This window comes from Tursiops truncatus, chromosome 7, assembly GCF_011762595.2.
Source record: "Tursiops truncatus isolate mTurTru1 chromosome 7, mTurTru1.mat.Y, whole genome shotgun sequence".
NCBI classification, from domain to species: domain Eukaryota; kingdom Metazoa; phylum Chordata; class Mammalia; order Artiodactyla; family Delphinidae; genus Tursiops; species Tursiops truncatus.
This window is the reverse complement of record NC_047040.1, coordinates 14,212,263-14,233,218: the sequence shown is the minus strand read 5'-3', so window position 1 is coordinate 14,233,218 and position 20,956 is coordinate 14,212,263. Positions and strand designations below refer to the sequence as shown.

At 19.6% G+C, this 20,956-nt stretch overlaps 2 protein-coding genes across 2 annotated transcripts in view; both read right to left on the bottom strand.

Annotated features, from left to right (window-relative positions):
• WDFY1 (WD repeat and FYVE domain containing 1) overlaps positions 1-1,917 on the bottom strand; it is a 158,180-nt gene extending 156,263 nt beyond the window's left edge. Inside the window, exon 1 of the mRNA XM_073807201.1 lies at positions 1,584-1,917. The gene's annotated coding sequence lies outside the window, so the exon portion shown is untranslated. The remainder of the gene's footprint in view (positions 1-1,583) is intronic.
• A 3,848-nt stretch (positions 1,918-5,765) lies between these two features.
• The window catches only part of SERPINE2 (serpin family E member 2), a 29,546-nt gene continuing 14,355 nt past the window's right edge, over positions 5,766-20,956 (bottom strand). Inside the window, 3 exon segments of the mRNA XM_073807884.1 lie at positions 5,766-6,394; positions 7,324-7,407; positions 9,609-9,725. Of these exon segments, the coding sequence (XP_073663985.1) occupies positions 6,357-6,394; positions 7,324-7,407; positions 9,609-9,725 (239 nt within the window). The 3' untranslated portion in view covers positions 5,766-6,356.

Here is a 20,956-nt window from a genome sequence, read left to right as displayed (position 1 = left end):
CCATGAGAAAGTATTACTAGAAACTAGTAAACTATTATCCCAAGTAAGAATGGAACAAATGCAGCTTTTTGTGTTCAGCATGTGTTAGATGTTGGCCACAAGGTGGTGCTCTAACCCTACTTTCAGTGAAGTAATATATAAAGCGCTATTATGGGGATCACCATTTTCTCCCTATACAGGAAAGACTGATTACATTTGATTACAGTGAAACATGACTTTTCTAGGCCCCTTACGGCTATAATATTTTATGACTATTTCTGCAGAAGCTAGTTTACCTCTCCCCTCAGGACGTAAAGTTAAGAGTTTCATGTATGAACAATTCATTTCTGATGCCAAGGTATGGATGTTTGAGCTCTTTTATCTTTACTGGAAAGGGAGAATTGCAGGGCTGCCATGGATAAAACTTTGAAAAGACTTTTTTCCCCCTCTTTTTATGATGGCAGAAAATGCACTGCAGAGGCAAGGGAATCTCACTGTCCATCTTGACACTTCATAAAACCAGATGTGGACATTCTTCTCATGGGGGGGTGGTCCAGCTCACAACTTTCCCCAGCTGAGGGTGGCCCCATGCTGCCCACGTCTGCATCCTTAAGCCCGCTTTTTCTCTTCCCCTCAGCAGACCCCTGAGTCTTCTCTCAGTTGGTAAAGCCCTCCACCATTGTTGCTAGGCCCTAGAGCTATGGTTCGCAACTTTGGTTGACTATCAGAGCACTTGAAAGCCACAATTCTCTCTGTAGGATACCAAGACTGATGGCTAGATTGAATCGCATCTTGCAAACACAGAACAGTTTTTCCAGGAGAAAATTCATGCAGTCAAAAATCATAATCACAAGCACACACGCTCCTGAAAAAAGAAAGCTGTCTGTGCTTTCCACTCAACGCTCATTTGCTCCTGTTCAATGGTCCGGCTGCCTGTTAGTGCTCACCGATACCAGAAGACTAAGGGTTTTAAGAAAATTTTCTGAGAGAAAAATGATTGAGAAAATTAAATACATTGGCTTATTCCCCCTTCAACTGAGGAAGAACCCCATTAATTTGATGATTCACAGAACACCGTTTTACCATATCTGTTGTACATTAAAATTGCACAGTGAACTAGTGAGTTTGTTTTAATGAGTTTTGCAGGAGAGATGAGTAATCACGTCATTGTCAGCTAGAGAAGGACATTTCTAGTCAGAGGAAGGGTTTACTTGACTTTCTGATAACACTTCCTCTACATAAATTATTGATATCAGCGCCTCCACAGCAAGAAAACATGTCAGCAAGGGCCAGGAGATACTTACCAGCAGACGTTACAGTTAACAAGACACATACAGTCAAAAATTAGCTGACCATCCACAGATAAACTTGGCAATGGTGACCATTAGTTAGGCCCCAGACAACCTGCCACTAGGACTCAGGTTTTGGTCCTGGGATTGTTTTTTGTCTAGAAAGGACAAGCACAAAAGTCTGCCACCCTTCCCTTTACCTTTGGTAGCTGGGATTTTAAACTGCAGACGGTAGAGGTATAACGTTAAGGGATTAAACAACTCATTTCCATTTTACTACCTCATATACAACAATTTAATCTGCAAACAACATACCTGATATCGTGTAGAGCAGTGGTTTCTCATTTAGCAAATTTCTCCTTTAAATCACAACATCTGCATCCTTTTTTCTTCAAGGTTTGGAGGAGGGTCAAAGGGGCAGTTTGGGGAATCTTGAAAGAAACAGGGCTTTGGAGCCAGTGGTGTTGTCCACTCTTTGGCCGCCCGAAGTGGACTCTTGGTAGGACACAGTGTGTTTCAGCATTCACGGGAGGTCAAGGACATAGAGGTCGTCCAGCAGCTCACCCAAACCTCACCTCTACCGGGCAGCCACCGCCGACCACATTTACTCTGCCGGCTCTGAGCAAATCCCTGCCCTTCCTCCTTCAGTTTCTTAAGTCCCTTAATGTGGAGCACATGTGTCCTTCAGTTTTTTTATTTTCAGGAAAACAAAGAGCTGCGGGTACAAAAGCCACTCCCTTGTGTCTTTCTGTAAAGTTCTCTTATGATTGGCATTTTTTTCAGGTCACCCGTCATCATTTCCTTTTTAGAACAAAGACTCGAAGGCCAACAAGACATAGCGCTTTCAACTTATTTGGGTCAGTGCCTACTCTTTGTTTTCATTGTGTCTCAGGCAGAATTGAAAGTCCCAGCACTTCCCTGGTGGTCCAGTGGGTAAGACTCTGAACTCCCGATGCAGGGGGCCCGGGTTCGATCCCTGGTCGGTGAAACTAGATCCCGAATGCATGCCGCAACTAAAAGTTCGCATGCTGCAACTTAAGAAGCCTGTGTGCCACAACTAAGACCTGGTGCAGCCCAAATAAGTAAGTAAATAAAAATAAATTTAAAAAAAAGAATTGAAAGTCCCCATCTCATTAAGTGTCAGAGGAGTGAGTTTACTGGCCATTGTCTTCAGCTTTTCCAGAAGTCTACCATTTCGTTACTTTAGGGAAATTGCAGCCTGTCTCCTGTACGAACTCAGTATGACATCTAATCCACGTGTAGATTGTTTGCTCAAATATCTACATAGCAAATAAAGATTCTGACACCCAATTCCAGTGTGTGTGTGTTTTCCCTACACCAGCTGGGTGTCCTACAATTCAACTCAATTCCGACACTATCTACCCGGAGAGAGTATCATCAGATTCCATAGGTTAAGGGCTCAGGCCGGTAGGACTGCCTCCCACCTCGGATGCCAATTGCAAGCCCAGGTGGTTACCTGGGCTTCTGACCCACTGGCTATAAATCAGAGGTTTCCATGACCCCCTCCTTGGGTTCGATGAATTGGCTAGAGCAGCTCATACAATGCAGAGGAACATCTTATTTACTAGATTACTGGTTTCTTACAAAAGGATATAACTCAGGAACAGCCAAATGGAAGAGCCAAATAGGGCAGGGTCTGGGGGAAGGGCAAGGGCAAGGAGCTCTCAATGAGCATGCCGCTTTCCCTGTATCTCCATGTGTTCAGTTCACCAACCCAGAAGCTCTGCAAATCGTCATTTTGGATTTTCTCAGAGGCTTCATTTCATAAATACGACTGATTAGACCTTTGGCCATTGGTGTGAACCCCTAGCCCCTCCCCCTGTCCCAGGAGGTCAGGGGGGTGGGACTAAAAGTTCCAACCCCCTCCAATCACGTGGTTGGGTCTCCTGGTGACCAACCCCCATCCTTAGGAGCAGGAAAAGTTACCTTATTAACATAACAAAAGACCCCTTTTTTGTGTTCCTCACTTAAGAACTTCCAAAGGTTTTGGGAGTTCTGTGCCAGAAATGAGGATGAAGACCAAATATATATTTCTTACTATAGATCGCAGCAGCACAGCAAACATGATCTTTTACCCCAGGTATGTCATTTCTGTGGCAGTCTCCATATTTTAAATGTATTCGTTTCCCTCAAGTAAAGGAGTTTTCATAAACTTTATCATTTTGAAGACAAGGCCAACAGACCCACTAAGTATATCAAAAGATAAAAGTTGAATTTTAGAAAAATAATAATTTGAGAGGAAATTTTTTCCCAAGTCCAGAGATTATAAACAGGGTCTAAGAGTCAGCCAGGGTCAGAATCTGGGTGTTGACTGGTAAGTGTAAAAAGTTAATAAACAGAAACTGCTATAGAGTCTGGAGACCAGAAGGGAGAGCGCTCACGCCCTGTGTCCAACAGGGAAAAGACAGACTCCTCTTCTTTCCCCGCAAGGACTCAACCAATGGGAAGCCATGAACCCTTTGTTTATCACAGCCGCTCAACTTTCTTTTCTCCTCCATAAAAGCATTTCCTTCTCTTGCCATGGGGGTGGATTGTACGAGGCTCCCCAAAGTTGCAGACCCCGAATTGTAATTCTCTGCTGATCCCAAATAAACCCATCTTTGCTGGAGAAACACCTGGCCTTCTACGTGTTTTAGGTCAACATGAGGAAAGGCTAAAGATGAGTAGGTTGGGAGGATCAAATGAAAAATAGGGTATATATATATATATATATATACACACACATATAGTCTGAGAACCTTCATATTATGAATTTTCCATGAGATGTTTCCAAGTTCTGTATATCATAAATTTGAAATGCTATAATCTATTGAAGAGGCATTCAGAAATGGGACCAGATACTTCAAAATTTAATGTGGCCAGTAAAATTTGACTAATTATTTTACTGGGGAGCAGACTACCTGTATCATGTAACAGGGCCACTATATTGAAAGGCAAACTCTTCCGGTCCTTTCTGGAATGAGCAGTGCTGGAGTCAAGAGCCCAGGGATCTAGTCTTGACCCTGCAGCCACTTTTATATCCTCTCTCCTGGACTAATGACCGCTTGATCCCACTTCCACATCTTGTAAATACACTTGCAATAGTTAGATACTTTGCTGGGCTAGGATTCTCTTTCCCTTCCAAAATCAAGTCACTTAAGGAAAGGACATATTTGTCTTTGTACCGCCTGGTACTTGGTACCCCAATAGGTATATAAACGATGAATGAATGTATAATTCTCAAATTACCGCTAACACTATGCCTTTTTTAAACTATTCAAAATAATATAACTGAATGGGATCAGAAAACTGGAAAAACCAGTAAAACTACTTTGGAGGCATTAATAACTATACTAGCATGTTTGCTAGAATGCAAGTGGCCTCAGGTAACCCTTCAAAATAGTTTTTTGGCATTTACTCTTAAATCAGGAAAATAATTGCCCCCTTTCTCCATTCTCTCTTGGTTAACCAAGGTATCCACACTTAAATAGTTGCAAACAGCAAAACTCAGTCCACTTGATGAATAAAACTTACAAATGGCAAACTGGTGGAGAGTTGAACGTGAGGTTTAAATGTATAAAGAGAGACGAACAGAGCTCGAAGGTTAAAAAAAAAAAGTTCAAAGTTTTGATAAGAAATATTTTTAAAAGCATTCTGATTTAGATAAGACTACCCCAATCTTTAGGAAATTAGTAAAAAAACAAACAAAAAAAACCAGGCAAATAAAAAATGGTAACATTAGAATTGTGATGAGTTCTCCAAAAACACAAAAGACCAAAAGCTTGTCATTTCAAAAAACAAAAGCTCCGGCCTATCATCAAAAATGAAACAGTCAGGGCTTCCCTGGTGGCGCGGTGGTTGAGGGTCCGCCTGCCGATGCAGGGGACACGGGTTTGTGCCCCTGTCCGGGAGGATCCCATGTGCCGCAGAGCGGCTGGGCCCGTGAGCCATGGCCGCTGAGCCTGCGTGTCCGGAGCCTGTGCTCCACAACGGGAGAGGCCACAACAGTGAGAGGCCCGCGTACCGCAAAAAAAAAAAAAAAAAAAAAGAAACAGTCACTGTTCACTAGGTAACTTCTTTCTACTCTTGCTACAAAATCCCTACCTCTGCTGAGAAGCCTCAGCCCGCACCTGAGGAACCGCAGCTGACATCAGAGATGCATTTACTGGGACAGTGGCTCTCCGGAGTGATCTGTAACCTGGCGAGTGCGGGGGCAGGGAACAGTGTCTGATTGCTAGGTTTAGAGGGAAGGGAAGGGAAGGCCAGGGGTTTCTTGCTGTTTGCCTAAGTGCAAAGGTTTACTAGAAGAGGCTGAGGTGCTTTTAAAGGCTATTTCTTCTGTTGTATTTTCAAATAGCAGAGAAATGGCTTTTTTTTTTCTTCTACTACTCATAACACTTTATTTTTACTTTGTACAAAATACAAAAATGCAAATCCAGAGTACAGAACAGTAGTGACAGGCACACTGCACAACAGCAAACCTTGTCTAGCAAGACATTAGTTTTTAAAATTTTATTTTAGTGAATACATGCATTATATAAAACAACAACAACAACAAAAACACACAGAGAGCCTAGAGATTTCGCTATTTCTATCCCCAAAGTAATTCTTACTATCAAGACTTTGGATGAGACAAAAAAAAAAATTTAAAAGGCCAATAATATTTTTTCATATAAAAGTAAGAGCTACCATAAAATGTCCTTTTTTCCCTCCCATCACACTGATTAATTTTTTTTTCTGAAAAGCCACACATATAAACAAAACAAAACAAAGATCCTGAACTGGACAGTAAATACTCAAGAGGGTTGTTGACCTAGGTAACCACTCAGTAGTTTAAAGAATCTTTTAGACATTTTGAAGCCTTCTGTTCATTTCTCAGTACAGTGTTCCAGCCGTCTTGCCCTTTTTTCCCTTAACGCCTCCCAGAACAGAAACACTGCATCATTGAGTCTCTGTTCCTAAGAACTAGTTTTTAAAAAGAAAGTAATGTACAAAAATATTTAACAGAACTATGAAAGATGTAGGAAAGGAGTCTTTTCTTCATAGCAAAGTAGTCTTTGCTTTGCATGGTTCCTTTTGTATAACTCTTCAGGGTTTGTTTATCTGTCCCATGAATAAAACAGCACCTAGAGAATTAAAAGGAAACAACACAGAACTCTATAAAAAACGATCCTTCAAATAAGATGGAAGGTATATTTAAGGGGAGGTTTCTGGGCTGTGTTTAACCCACTGCTCGTAAGCAGTGCTGTCCAATAGAACTTTCTGCAGTGATGGGAATGTGTGTATCTTCATCGTCCAATATGGTGGTCACATGTGCCTACTGAGCCCTTGGAATGTGGCTAGTGTGATTAAGACACTGAATTTTTAATTACATTTCATTTTAATTAAAGTTAAAGAGCTAAGTATCCACATGTGGCTAGAGGCTCCCATATTGGACTGTTTGGCTCGGGAGCACACGAATTATAACAATGAAGATGCAATGAGATAAAAGGATAAGGAATTAGCTTACGTTATTGATTAAAAGCAGAGTAAAAGTTAGACTGTGTTAGTTTCTACTCTGTACCAACATGACGACAACGTCTCCACAAAGACAGTCTTAAGTATTCTTCCTAACTGTATTAAGAGGTAGGACTTATTGTTATTCTAATTTTAAAGATGAAGCTAAAGGACAGAGCCAACTTTGAACCCATGACTCATGGAGCTAAGATAGACTGAATGAACAAATCTCAGGTCATAACCGCAGGGTGCCCTTAAAAAGGTTGAAGACAGGTAGCTTCCTGCAAAATTTACCTACTGCATTTATAAAAAAAATCAGTAGACGTCTCGAGGGCTGCAGAGCTCTCGAGATGTTAACAAAACAAAACAAAACCTAAAATCCTGTGTTTGAAAAATGCCATCACACTCTGTAAAAACAGCCTGATTTTCCTCTCTCTGCGAGGGGCGTGGGTACATTACTGAAAGCGCTGGCACTTGTTGACACATGGGACAAGGATTAAAAGCAGCGCTGCTGGAGTTAACTAACAGCTAGCGAAAAACGAGGAGGAGAATCACTTACCTGTAGGATTATGTCTGATGAAAAATAGAAAAGGTCTGTCTACTATGAACCAGGGAGGCGATGACCTTGCAATCAGAATCGCAGCTGTGGGAGGAAAAGGAAAATACATTGTACGCCCAGCATGAGGCCAGCAAGGCAGCACGTAATTCAAGGCAGGACATGATTCCTGTCCCACAGGCTAGCCATGTAATAACAGGTCCAGTGGTCACCACTGATTGCACACCTGCCATTGGCCAGGCCCTTTCCATCCTTCCACATTGAGTCCACACAAGCCCCATCTCCTTTAATAAACGTACTTACTCCTTGTAGGGTTTTTATTAGGATTAAATGAAACATATTACAGCTCTTAGAACAGTGTTTGTCACTTAATAAACACCCAATGCATATTCACCATTATTATTAGCTGTTTTTCATTCATACCATCTTCCTAGCTGATGCCTGGTCCCTGGACCTTTTAGCTTATCCAAATCCTGTATCAAGGACCCACTGACTTCTCATCCATTTTGTCTGTGCCTTCTTTGAGCACATCATCTAGACTGTCCTCTCACTGGCAGTGTAGACTGCTCATCTGGGACCTACTACCTTATACTGCTGTTCAACTCATCTGGTGTAGACATGGGACTTAGAAAGCAAACTTATTTCGGCTTACGGTCTTACACATGTTTACTCTGCTGTTTACCAATGGTAGCTTTGATGTATAAGCCAGTGATAAGGCCTTGCAGGAGGGTAGTTATGGACTGAATAGTACCCCCTCAAAACCTGTATACTGAATCCCTAACCCCAAATGTGACTGTATTTGGAGACAGGGCCTTTAAGGAACTGTTTAAGCTTAAATGAGGCCATGAAGGTAGGGACCTAATCCAATAGGACTGGTGTCCTTATAAGAAGAGAGGGAGACGCCAGGGATGTGAGCACACAGAGAGAAGGCCATGTGAGGACACAGTGAGAAGGTGGCTGTCTGCAAGCCAAGGAGAGAGGCCTCAGGAGAAAGGAACCCTGCCAACACCTTGATCTTGGACTTCTATTCTCCAGAACTGTGAGAAATAAATTTCTGTTGCTTAGGCCTTCTAGTCTGTGGTACCTTGCTGTGGCAGCCCTAGCAGACTAATACAGCAGGGCTGGCTTCAAGCGCATGTGACCTGGGCAGTCACAAGAGCCCCATGCTCACAATGGCCCTGCACTTGGTTTAGTGCTCTGCTATTGCTGTGTTGAAATTCTTAATAAGTTTTGAACAAAGGGCTCCATATTTTCATTTTGCATAGGGTCCTGCATCTTAAGTAGTCAGTTCCGATAGTTATACCAATTGGCAAAATTGCTCAACAACTTTGGCAAAATTTAGATATCACTTTCTAGGTCTTTGTTTTAAACCCTATTTTAAAGGAATAAAAAATAAATGTTTATTCTAGAAAGGCAATAAAATGTCTATTTTGAGTATAAATGATGCCTCTTAATGACCAGAAATATTTGACCTAGTTACAGGTATAGCTAAAACCTTCACTTTATGAATTCACAGAGTTTGGCCAGATCTATTCATCCAATCTCATGTGGATAATTAGGGGGTACAAAAACCAACCTAAAATTGTTCTATTTTCTCTAGCTTAATTATATAAGCTATTGAGGAGAAAGCAAATGTGGATGTTCTAATTATCGAGGAAGGCTGCAGAGCAATCTTGTATAGCAACAATAGCTGCTTGTTAATTCTTCACTTCGTCCTTCGTCCAGACCCAACTGGCTATTTTCCTATTAGTAGTTGCTATTATTTTATGTTTTAATGTGAAGATGGGTCTTTTCTGTAGATAAGAACCCACAATATGTTTCATCCTTCTGAGAGCGGGATCAGTAAACTGCCATCCTTAGGCCAAGTCTGAGGGGCCCTGCTTTTGTGAAGAAAGATTTATTGGAACACAGCCACGCCCATTTGCCTGTACAGTCTATGCTGCTTTCACACTGCAGGGGTAGAGTTGAGAAGTTGTGAGCGACCCTGTATAGCTCACAAAGCAGAAACTATATACTATCCAGCTCTTTATAGAAGAAGTTTGCCAACTCCTGTCCTAGAGGAATTTCTACTGAAGTGCTTTCCTTAATGTAACAGACTCTGAGCTTCGTGGATGCAGACCCTCCTAAAGTCACCACTGTCTCCCGAGGGTCAATCCACAGTGCTTGGCTAGAAATAGGGCTCAGGACACATTCGTTAAGTTGATGAGTGGACCAGGGTACACTTGCTCCCTTCACCAGGACCTGTCCTGCCCAGGGCTAACTTACTTGCGGACCCAGGGCTTACTTACTTGTTGCTGCTGAAGCTTTGGTTCCATCTTCACTGACTTCAATTTTCGCTTTTTGCAAGATGTGAGAAACATGAAGGTTTTCGGACCCTGTTTCCAGAAAATAAAACAAAAACAGCACTTATTTGATATGCAGGCCATCGGGTTAGTGGCGGAAGTAACCTCAACGCCATGGCAAGCTCCAATTCTTAAAAAATGTTAAAAAAAAAAAAAAAAAAAAAAAAAAAAAAAAAAAAAAAAAAAAAAAAAAAAAAAAAAAAAAAAAAAAAAAAAAAAAAAAAAAAAAAAAAAAAAAAAAAAAAAAAAAAAATAAAAAAAAAAAAAAAAAAAAAAAAAAAAAAAAAAAAAAAAAAAAATAAAAAAAAAAAAAAAAAAAAAAAAAAAAAAAAAAAAAAAAAAAAAAAAAAAAAAAAAAAAAAAAAAAAAAAAAAAAAAAAAAAAAAAAAAAAAAGAAAAAAAAAAAAAAAAAAAAAAAAAAAAAAAAAAAAAAAAAAAAAAAAAAAAAAAAAAAAAAAAAAAAAAAAAAAAAAAAAAAAAAAAAAAAAAAAAAAAAAAAAAAAAAAAAAAAAAAAAAAAAAAAAAAAAAAAAAAAAAAAAAAAAAAAAAAAAAAAAAAAAAAAAAAAAAAAAAAAAAAAAAAAAAAAAAAAAAAAAAAAAAAAAAAAAAAAAAAAAAAAAAAAAAAAAAAAAAAAAAAAAAAAAAAAAAAAAAAAAAAAAAAAAAAAAAAAAAAAAAAAAAAAAAAAAAAAAAAAAAAAAAAAAAAAAAAAAAAAAAAAAAAAAAAAAAAAAAAAAAAAAAAAAAAAAAAAAAAAAAAAAAAAAAAAAAAAAAAAAAAAAAAAAAAAAAAAAAAAAAAAAAAAAAAAAAAAAAAAAAAAAAAAAAAAAAAAAAAAAAAAAAAAAAAAAAAAAAAAAAAAAAAAAAAAAAAAAAAAAAAAAAAAAAAAAAAAAAAAAAAAAAAAAAAAAAAAAAAAAAAAAAAAAAAAAAAAAAAAAAAAAAAAAAAAAAAAAAAAAAAAAAAAAAAAAAAAAAAAAAAAAAAAAAAAAAAAAAAAAAAAAAAAAAAAAAAAAAAAAAAAAAAAAAAAAAAAAAAAAAAAAAAAAAAAAAAAAAAAAAAAAAAAAAAAAAAAAAAAAAAAAAAAAAAAAAAAAAAAAAAAAAAAAAAAAAAAAAAAAAAAAAAAAAAAAAAAAAAAAAAAAAAAAAAAAAAAAAAAAAAAAAAAAAAAAAAAAAAAAAAAAAAAAAAAAAAAAAAAAAAAAAAAAAAAAAAAAAAAAAAAAAAAAAAAAAAAAAAAAAAAAAAAAAAAAAAAAAAAAAAAAAAAAAAAAAAAAAAAAAAAAAAAAAAAAAAAAAAAAAAAAAAAAAAAAAAAAAAAAAAAAAAAAAAAAAAAAAAAAAAAAAAAAAAAAAAAAAAAAAAAAAAAAAAAAAAAAAAAAAAAAAAAAAAAAAAAAAAAAAAAAAAAAAAAAAAAAAAAAAAAAAAAAAAAAAAAAAAAAAAAAAAAAAAAAAAAAAAAAAAAAAAAAAAAAAAAAAAAAAAAAAAAAAAAAAAAAAAAAAAAAAAAAAAAAAAAAAAAAAAAAAAAAAAAAAAAAAAAAAAAAAAAAAAAAAAAAAAAAAAAAAAAAAAAAAAAAAAAAAAAAAAAAAAAAAAAAAAAAAAAAAAAAAAAAAAAAAAAAAAAAAAAAAAAAAAAAAAAAAAAAAAAAAAAAAAAAAAAAAAAAAAAAAAAAAAAAAAAAAAAAAAAAAAAAAAAAAAAAAAAAAAAAAAAAAAAAAAAAAAAAAAAAAAAAAAAAAAAAAAAAAAAAAAAAAAAAAAAAAAAAAAAAAAAAAAAAAAAAAAAAAAAAAAAAAAAAAAAAAAAAAAAAAAAAAAAAAAAAAAAAAAAAAAAAAAAAAAAAAAAAAAAAAAAAAAAAAAAAAAAAAAAAAAAAAAAAAAAAAAAAAAAAAAAAAAAAAAAAAAAAAAAAAAAAAAAAAAAAAAAAAAAAAAAAAAAAAAAAAAAAAAAAAAAAAAAAAAAAAAAAAAAAAAAAAAAAAAAAAAAAAAAAAAAAAAAAAAAAAAAAAAAAAAAAAAAAAAAAAAAAAAAAAAAAAAAAAAAAAAAAAAAAAAAAAAAAAAAAAAAAAAAAAAAAAAAAAAAAAAAAAAAAAAAAAAAAAAAAAAAAAAAAAAAAAAAAAAAAAAAAAAAAAAAAAAAAAAAAAAAAAAAAAAAAAAAAATAAAAAAAAAAAAAAAAAAAAAAAAAAAAAAAAAAAAAAAAAAAAAAAAAAAAAAAAAAAAAAAAAAAAAAAAAAAAAAAAAAAAAAAAAAAAAAAAAAAAAAAAAAAAAAAAAAAAAAAAAAAAAAAAAAAAAAAAAAAAAAAAAAAAAAAAAAAAAAAAAAAAAAAAAAAAAAAAAAAAAAAAAAAAAAAAAAAAAAAAAAAAAAAAAAAAAAAAAAAAAAAAAAAAAAAAAAAAAAAAAAAAAAAAAAAAAAAAAAAAAAAAAAAAAAAAAAAAAAAAAAAAAAAAAAAAAAAAAAAAAAAAAAAAAAAAAAAAAAAAAAAAAAAAAAAAAAAAAAAAAAAAAAATAAAAAAAAAAAAAAAAAAAAAAAAAAAAAAAAAAAAAAAAAAAAAAAAAAAAAAAAAAAAAAAAAAAAAAAAAAAAAAAAAAAAAAAAAAAAAAAAAAAAAAAAAAAAAAAAAAAAAAAAAAAAAAAAAAAAAAAAAAAAAAAAAAAAAAAAAAAAAAAAAAAAAAAAAAAAAAAAAAAAAAAAAAAAAAAAAAAAAAAAAAAAAAAAAAAAAAAAAAAAAAAAAAAAAAAAAAAAAAAAAAAAAAAAAAAAAAAAAAAAAAAAAAAAAAAAAAAAAAAAAAAAAAAAAAAAAAAAAAAAAAAAAAAAAAAAAAAAAAAAAAAAAAAAAAAAAAAAAAAAAAAAAAAAAAAAAAAAAAAAAAAAAAAAAAAAAAAAAAAAAAAAAAAAAAAAAAAAAAAAAAAAAAAAAAAAAAAAAAAAAAAAAAAAAAAAAAAAAAAAAAAAAAAAAAAAAAAAAAAAAAAAAAAAAAAAAAAAAAAAAAAAAAAAAAAAAAAAAAAAAAAAAAAAAAAAAAAAAAATAAAAAAAAAAAAAAAAAAAAAAAAAAAAAAAAAAAAAAAAAAAAAAAAAAAAAAAAAAAAAAAAAAAAAAAAAAAAAAAAAAAAAAAAAAAAAAAAAAAAAAAAAAAAAAAAAAAAAAAAAAAATAAAAAAAAAAAAAAAAAAAAAAAAAAAAAAAAAAAAAAAAAAAAAAAAAAAAAAAAAAAAAAAAAAAAAAAAAAAAAAAAAAAAAAAAAAAAAAAAAAAAAAAAAAAAAAAAAAAAAAAAAAAAAAAAAAAAAAAAAAAAAAAAAAAAAAAAAAAAAAAAAAAAAAAAAAAAAAAAAAAAAAAAAAAAAAAAAAAAAAAAAAAAAAAAAAAAAAAAAAAAAAAAAAAAAAAAAAAAAAAAAAAAAAAAAAAAAAAAAAAAAAAAAAAAAAAAAAAAAAAAAAAAAAAAAAAAAAAAAAAAAAAAAAAAAAAAAAAAAAAAAAAAAAAAAAAAAAAAAAAAAAAAAAAAAAAAAAAAAAAAAAAAAAAAAAAAAAAAAAAAAAAAAAAAAAAAAAAAAAAAAAAAAAAAAAAAAAAAAAAAAAAAAAAAAAAAAAAAAAAAAAAAAAAAAAAAAAAAAAAAAAAAAAAAAAAAAAAAAAAAAAAAAAAAAAAAAAAAAAAAAAAAAAAAAAAAAAAAAAAAAAAAAAAAAAAAAAAAAAAAAAAAAAAAAAAAAAAAAAAAAAAAAAAAAAAAAAAAAAAAAAAAAAAAAAAAAAAAAAAAAAAAAAAAAAAAAAAAAAAAAAAAAAAAAAAAAAAAAAAAAAAAAAAAAAAAAAAAAAAAAAAAAAAAAAAAAAAAAAAAAAAAAAAAAAAAAAAAAAAAAAAAAAAAAAAAAAAAAAAAAAAAAAAAAAAAAAAAAAAAAAAAAAAAAAAAAAAAAAAAAAAAAAAAAAAAAAAAAAAAAAAAAAAAAAAAAAAAAAAAAAAAAAAAAAAAAAAAAAAAAAAAAAAAAAAAAAAAAAAAAAAAAAAAAAAAAAAAAAAAAAAAAAAAAAAAAAAAAAAAAAAAAAAAAAAAAAAAAAAAAAAAAAAAAAAAAAAAAAAAAAAAAAAAAAAAAAAAAAAAAAAAAAAAAAAAAAAAAAAAAAAAAAAAAAAAAAAAAAAAAAAAAAAAAAAAAAAAAAAAAAAAAAAAAAAAAAAAAAAAAAAAAAAAAAAAAAAAAAAAAAAAAAAAAAAAAAAAAAAAAAAAAAAAAAAAAAAAAAAAAAAAAAAAAAAAAAAAAAAAAAAAAAAAAAAAAAAAAAAAAAAAAAAAAAAAAAAAAAAAAAAAAAAAAAAAAAAAAAAAAAAAAAAAAAAAAAAAAAAAAAAAAAAAAAAAAAAAAAAAAAAAAAAAAAAAAAAAAAAAAAAAAAAAAAAAAAAAAAAAAAAAAAAAAAAAAAAAAAAAAAAAAAAAAAAAAAAAAAAAAAAAAAAAAAAAAAAAAAAAAAAAAAAAAAAAAAAAAAAAAAAAAAAAAAAAAAAAAAAAAAAAAAAAAAAAAAAAAAAAAAAAAAAAAAAAAAAAAAAAAAAAAAAAAAAAAAAAAAAAAAAAAAAAAAAAAAAAAAAAAAAAAAAAAAAAAAAAAAAAAAAAAAAAAAAAAAAAAAAAAAAAAAAAAAAAAAAAAAAAAAAAAAAAAAAAAAAAAAAAAAAAAAAAAAAAAAAAAAAAAAAAAAAAAAAAAAAAAAAAAAAAAAAAAAAAAAAAAAAAAAAAAAAAAAAAAAAAAAAAAAAAAAAAAAAAAAAAAAAAAAAAAAAAAAAAAAAAAAAAAAAAAAAAAAAAAAAAAAAAAAAAAAAAAAAAAAAAAAAAAAAAAAAAAAAAAAAAAAAAAAAAAAAAAAAAAAAAAAAAAAAAAAAAAAAAAAAAAAAAAAAAAAAAAAAAAAAAAAAAAAAAAAAAAAAAAAAAAAAAAAAAAAAAAAAAAAAAAAAAAAAAAAAAAAAAAAAAAAAAAAAAAAAAAAAAAAAAAAAAAAAAAAAAAAAAAAAAAAAAAAAAAAAAAAAAAAAAAAAAAAAAAAAAAAAAAAAAAAAAAAAAAAAAAAAAATAAAAAAAAAAAAAAAAAAAAAAAAAAAAAAAAAAAAAAAAAAAAAAAAAAAAAAAAAAAAAAAAAAAAAAAAAAAAAAAAAAAAAAAAAAAAAAAAAAAAAAAAAAAAAAAAAAAAAAAAAAAAAAAAAAAAAAAAAAAAAAAAAAAAAAAAAAAAAAAAAAAAAAAAAAAAAAAAAAAAAAAAAAAAAAAAAAAAAAAAAAAAAAAAAAAAAAAAAAAAAAAAAAAAAAAAAAAAAAAAAAAAAAAAAAAAAAAAAAAAAAAAAAAAAAAAAAAAAAAAAAAAAAAAAAAAAAAAAAAAAAAAAAAAAAAAAAAAAAAAAAAAAAAAAAAAAAAAAAAAAAAAAAAAAAAAAAAAAAAAAAAAAAAAAAAAAAAAAAAAAAAAAAAAAAAAAAAAAAAAAAAAAAAAAAAAAAAAAAAAAAAAAAAAAAAAAAAAAAAAAAAAAAAAAAAAAAAAAAAAAAAAAAAAAAAAAAAAAAAAAAAAAAAAAAAAAAAAAAAAAAAAAAAAAAAAAAAAAAAAAAAAAAAAAAAAAAAAAAAAAAAAAAAAAAAAAAAAAAAAAAAAAAAAAAAAAAAAAAAAAAAAAAAAAAAAAAAAAAAAAAAAAAAAAAAAAAAAAAAAAAAAAAAAAAAAAAAAAAAAAAAAAAAAAAAAAAAAAAAAAAAAAAAAAAAAAAAAAAAAAAAAAAAAAAAAAAAAAAAAAAAAAAAAAAAAAAAAAAAAAAAAAAAAAAAAAAAAAAAAAAAAAAAAAAAAAAAAAAAAAAAAAAAAAAAAAAAAAAAAAAAAAAAAAAAAAAAAAAAAAAAAAAAAAAAAAAAAAAAAAAAAAAAAAAAAAAAAAAAAAAAAAAAAAAAAAAAAAAAAAAAAAAAAAAAAAAAAAAAAAAAAAAAAAAAAAAAAAAAAAAAAAAAAAAAAAAAAAAAAAAAAAAAAAAAAAAAAAAAAAAAAAAAAAAAAAAAAAAAAAAAAAAAAAAAAAAAAAAAAAAAAAAAAAAAAAAAAAAAAAAAAAAAAAAAAAAAAAAAAAAAAAAAAAAAAAAAAAAAAAAAAAAAAAAAAAAAAAAAAAAAAAAAAAAAAAAAAAAAAAAAAAAAAAAAAAAAAAAAAAAAAAAAAAAAAAAAAAAAAAAAAAAAAAAAAAAAAAAAAAAAAAAAAAAAAAAAAAAAAAAAAAAAAAAAAAAAAAAAAAAAAAAAAAAAAAAAAAAAAAAAAAAAAAAAAAAAAAAAAAAAAAAAAAAAAAAAAAAAAAAAAAAAAAAAAAAAAAAAAAAAAAAAAAAAAAAAAAAAAAAAAAAAAAAAAAAAAAAAAAAAAAAAAAAAAAAAAAAAAAAAAAAAAAAAAAAAAAAAAAAAAAAAAAAAAAAAAAAAAAAAAAAAAAAAAAAAAAAAAAAAAAAAAAAAAAAAAAAAAAAAAAAAAAAAAAAAAAAAAAAAAAAAAAAAAAAAAAAAAAAAAAAAAAAAAAAAAAAAAAAAAAAAAAAAAAAAAAAAAAAAAAAAAAAAAAAAAAAAAAAAAAAAAAAAAAAAAAAAAAAAAAAAAAAAAAAAAAAAAAAAAAAAAAAAAAAAAAAAAAAAAAAAAAAAAAAAAAAAAAAAAAAAAAAAAAAAAAAAAAAAAAAAAAAAAAAAAAAAAAAAAAAAAAAAAAAAAAAAAAAAAAAAAAAAAAAAAAAAAAAAAAAAAAAAAAAAAAAAAAAAAAAAAAAAAAAAAAAAAAAAAAAAAAAAAAAAAAAAAAAAAAAAAAAAAAAAAAAAAAAAAAAAAAAAAAAAAAAAAAAAAAAAAAAAAAAAAAAAAAAAAAAAAAAAAAAAAAAAAAAAAAAAAAAAAAAAAAAAAAAAAAAAAAAAAAAAAAAAAAAAAAAAAAAAAAAAAAAAAAAAAAAAAAAAAAAAAAAAAAAAAAAAAAAAAAAAAAAAAAAAAAAAAAAAAAAAAAAAAAAAAAAAAAAAAAAAAAAAAAAAAAAAAAAAAAAAAAAAAAAAAAAAAAAAAAAAAAAAAAAAAAAAAAAAAAAAAAAAAAAAAAAAAAAAAAAAAAAAAAAAAAAAAAAAAAAAAAAAAAAAAAAAAAAAAAAAAAAAAAAAAAAAAAAAAAAAAAAAAAAAAAAAAAAAAAAAAAAAAAAAAAAAAAAAAAAAAAAAAAAAAAAAAAAAAAAAAAAAAAAAAAAAAAAAAAAAAAAAAAAAAAAAAAAAAAAAAAAAAAAAAAAAAAAAAAAAAAAAAAAAAAAAAAAAAAAAAAAAAAAAAAAAAAAAAAAAAAAAAAAAAAAAAAAAAAAAAAAAAAAAAAAAAAAAAAAAAAAAAAAAAAAAAAAAAAAAAAAAAAAAAAAAAAAAAAAAAAAAAAAAAAAAAAAAAAAAAAAAAAAAAAAAAAAAAAAAAAAAAAAAAAAAAAAAAAAAAAAAAAAAAAAAAAAAAAAAAAAAAAAAAAAAAAAAAAAAAAAAAAAAAAAAAAAAAAAAAAAAAAAAAAAAAAAAAAAAAAAAAAAAAAAAAAAAAAAAAAAAAAAAAAAAAAAAAAAAAAAAAAAAAAAAAAAAAAAAAAAAAAAAAAAAAAAAAAAAAAAAAAAAAAAAAAAAAAAAAAAAAAAAAAAAAAAAAAAAAAAAAAAAAAAAAAAAAAAAAAAAAAAAAAAAAAAAAAAAAAAAAAAAAAAAAAAAAAAAAAAAAAAAAAAAAAAAAAAAAAAAAAAAAAAAAAAAAAAAAAAAAAAAAAAAAAAAAAAAAAAAAAAAAAAAAAAAAAAAAAAAAAAAAAAAAAAAAAAAAAAAAAAAAAAAAAAAAAAAAAAAAAAAAAAAAAAAAAAAAAAAAAAAAAAAAAAAAAAAAAAAAAAAAAAAAAAAAAAAAAAAAAAAAAAAAAAAAAAAAAAAAAAAAAAAAAAAAAAAAAAAAAAAAAAAAAAAAAAAAAAAAAAAAAAAAAAAAAAAAAAAAAAAAAAAAAAAAAAAAAAAAAAAAAAAAAAAAAAAAAAAAAAAAAAAAAAAAAAAAAAAAAAAAAAAAAAAAAAAAAAAAAAAAAAAAAAAAAAAAAAAAAAAAAAAAAAAAAAAAAAAAAAAAAAAAAAAAAAAAAAAAAAAAAAAAAAAAAAAAAAAAAAAAAAAAAAAAAAAAAAAAAAAAAAAAAAAAAAAAAAAAAAAAAAAAAAAAAAAAAAAAAAAAAAAAAAAAAAAAAAAAAAAAAAAAAAAAAAAAAAAAAAAAAAAAAAAAAAAAAAAAAAAAAAAAAAAAAAAAAAAAAAAAAAAAAAAAAAAAAAAAAAAAAAAAAAAAAAAAAAAAAAAAAAAAAAAAAAAAAAAAAAAAAAAAAAAAAAAAAAAAAAAAAAAAAAAAAAAAAAAAAAAAAAAAAAAAAAAAAAAAAAAAAAAAAAAAAAAAAAAAAAAAAAAAAAAAAAAAAAAAAAAAAAAAAAAAAAAAAAAAAAAAAAAAAAAAAAAAAAAAAAAAAAAAAAAAAAAAAAAAAAAAAAAAAAAAAAAAAAAAAAAAAAAAAAAAAAAAAAAAAAAAAAAAAAAAAAAAAAAAAAAAAAAAAAAAAAAAAAAAAAAAAAAAAAAAAAAAAAAAAAAAAAAAAAAAAAAAAAAAAAAAAAAAAAAAAAAAAAAAAAAAAAAAAAAAAAAAAAAAAAAAAAAAAAAAAAAAAAAAAAAAAAAAAAAAAAAAAAAAAAAAAAAAAAAAAAAAAAAAAAAAAAAAAAAAAAAAAAAAAAAAAAAAAAAAAAAAAAAAAAAAAAAAAAAAAAAAAAAAAAAAAAAAAAAAAAAAAAAAAAAAAAAAAAAAAAAAAAAAAAAAAAAAAAAAAAAAAAAAAAAAAAAAAAAAAAAAAAAAAAAAAAAAAAAAAAAAAAAAAAAAAAAAAAAAAAAAAAAAAAAAAAAAAAAAAAAAAAAAAAAAAAAAAAAAAAAAAAAAAAAAAAAAAAAAAAAAAAAAAAAAAAAAAAAAAAAAAAAAAAAAAAAAAAAAAAAAAAAAAAAAAAAAAAAAAAAAAAAAAAAAAAAAAAAAAAAAAAAAAAAAAAAAAAAAAAAAAAAAAAAAAAAAAAAAAAAAAAAAAAAAAAAAAAAAAAAAAAAAAAAAAAAAAAAAAAAAAAAAAAAAAAAAAAAAAAAAAAAAAAAAAAAAAAAAAAAAAAAAAAAAAAAAAAAAAAAAAAAAAAAAAAAAAAAAAAAAAAAAAAAAAAAAAAAAAAAAAAAAAAAAAAAAAAAAAAAAAAAAAAAAAAAAAAAAAAAAAAAAAAAAAAAAAAAAAAAAAAAAAAAAAAAAAAATAAAAAAAAAAAAAAAAAAAAAAAAAAAAAAAAAAAAAAAAAAAAAAAAAAAAAAAAAAAAAAAAAAAAAAAAAAAAAAAAAAAAAAAAAAAAAAAAAAAAAAAAAAAAAAAAAAAAAAAAAAAAAAAAAAAAAAAAAAAAAAAAAAAAAAAAAAAAAAAAAAAAAAAAAAAAAAAAAAAAAAAAAAAAAAAAAAAAAAAAAAAAAAAAAAAAAAAAAAAAAAAAAAAAAAAAAAAAAAAAAAAAAAAAAAAAAAAAAAAAAAAAAAAAAAAAAAAAAAAAAAAAAAAAAAAAAAAAAAAAAAAAAAAAAAAAAAAAAAAAAAAAAAAAAAAAAAAAAAAAAAAAAAAAAAAAAAAAAAAAAAAAAAAAAAAAAAAAAAAAAAAAAAAAAAAAAAAAAAAAAAAAAAAAAAAAAAAAAAAAAAAAAAAAAAAAAAAAAAAAAAAAAAAAAAAAAAAAAAAAAAAAAAAAAAAAAAAAAAAAAAAAAAAAAAAAAAAAAAAAAAAAAAAAAAAAAAAAAAAAAAAAAAAAAAAAAAAAAAAAAAAAAAAAAAAAAAAAAAAAAAAAAAAAAAAAAAAAAAAAAAAAAAAAAAAAAAAAAAAAAAAAAAAAAAAAAAAAAAAAAAAAAAAAAAAAAAAAAAAAAAAAAAAAAAAAAAAAAAAAAAAAAAAAAAAAAAAAAAAAAAAAAAAAAAAAAAAAAAAAAAAAAAAAAAAAAAAAAAAAAAAAAAAAAAAAAAAAAAAAAAAAAAAAAAAAAAAAAAAAAAAAAAAAAAAAAAAAAAAAAAAAAAAAAAAAAAAAAAAAAAAAAAAAAAAAAAAAAAAAAAAAAAAAAAAAAAAAAAAAAAAAAAAAAAAAAAAAAAAAAAAAAAAAAAAAAAAAAAAAAAAAAAAAAAAAAAAAAAAAAAAAAAAAAAAAAAAAAAAAAAAAAAAAAAAAAAAAAAAAAAAAAAAAAAAAAAAAAAAAAAAAAAAAAAAAAAAAAAAAAAAAAAAAAAAAAAAAAAAAAAAAAAAAAAAAAAAAAAAAAAAAAAAAAAAAAAAAAAAAAAAAAAAAAAAAAAAAAAAAAAAAAAAAAAAAAAAAAAAAAAAAAAAAAAAAAAAAAAAAAAAAAAAAAAAAAAAAAAAAAAAAAAAAAAAAAAAAAAAAAAAAAAAAAAAAAAAAAAAAAAAAAAAAAAAAAAAAAAAAAAAAAAAAAAAAAAAAAAAAAAAAAAAAAAAAAAAAAAAAAAAAAAAAAAAAAAAAAAAAAAAAAAAAAAAAAAAAAAAAAAAAAAAAAAAAAAAAAAAAAAAAAAAAAAAAAAAAAAAAAAAAAAAAAAAAAAAAAAAAAAAAAAAAAAAAAAAAAAAAATAAAAAAAAAAAAAAAAAAAAAAAAAAAAAAAAAAAAAAAAAAAAAAAAAAAAAAAAAAAAAAAAAAAAAAAAAAAAAAAAAAAAAAAAAAAAAAAAAAAAAAAAAAAAAAAAAAAAAAAAAAAAAAAAAAAAAAAAAAAAAAAAAAAAAAAAAAAAAAAAAAAAAAAAAAAAAAAAAAAAAAAAAAAAAAAAAAAAAAAAAAAAAAAAAAAAAAAAAAAAAAAAAAAAAAAAAAAAAAAAAAAAAAAAAAAAAAAAAAAAAAAAAAAAAAAAAAAAAAAAAAAAAAAAAAAAAAAAAAAAAAAAAAAAAAAAAAAAAAAAAAAAAAAAAAAAAAAAAAAAAAAAAAAAAAAAAAAAAAAAAAAAAAAAAAAAAAAAAAAAAAAAAAAAAAAAAAAAAAAAAAAAAAAAAAAAAAAAAAAAAAAAAAAAAAAAAAAAAAAAAAAAAAAAAAAAAAAAAAAAAAAAAAAAAAAAAAAAAAAAAAAAAAAAAAAAAAAAAAAAAAAAAAAAAAAAAAAAAAAAAAAAAAAAAAAAAAAAAAAAAAAAAAAAAAAAAAAAAAAAAAAAAAAAAAAAAAAAAAAAAAAAAAAAAAAAAAAAAAAAAAAAAAAAAAAAAAAAAAAAAAAAAAAAAAAAAAAAAAAAAAAAAAAAAAAAAAAAAAAAAAAAAAAAAAAAAAAAAAAAAAAAAAAAAAAAAAAAAAA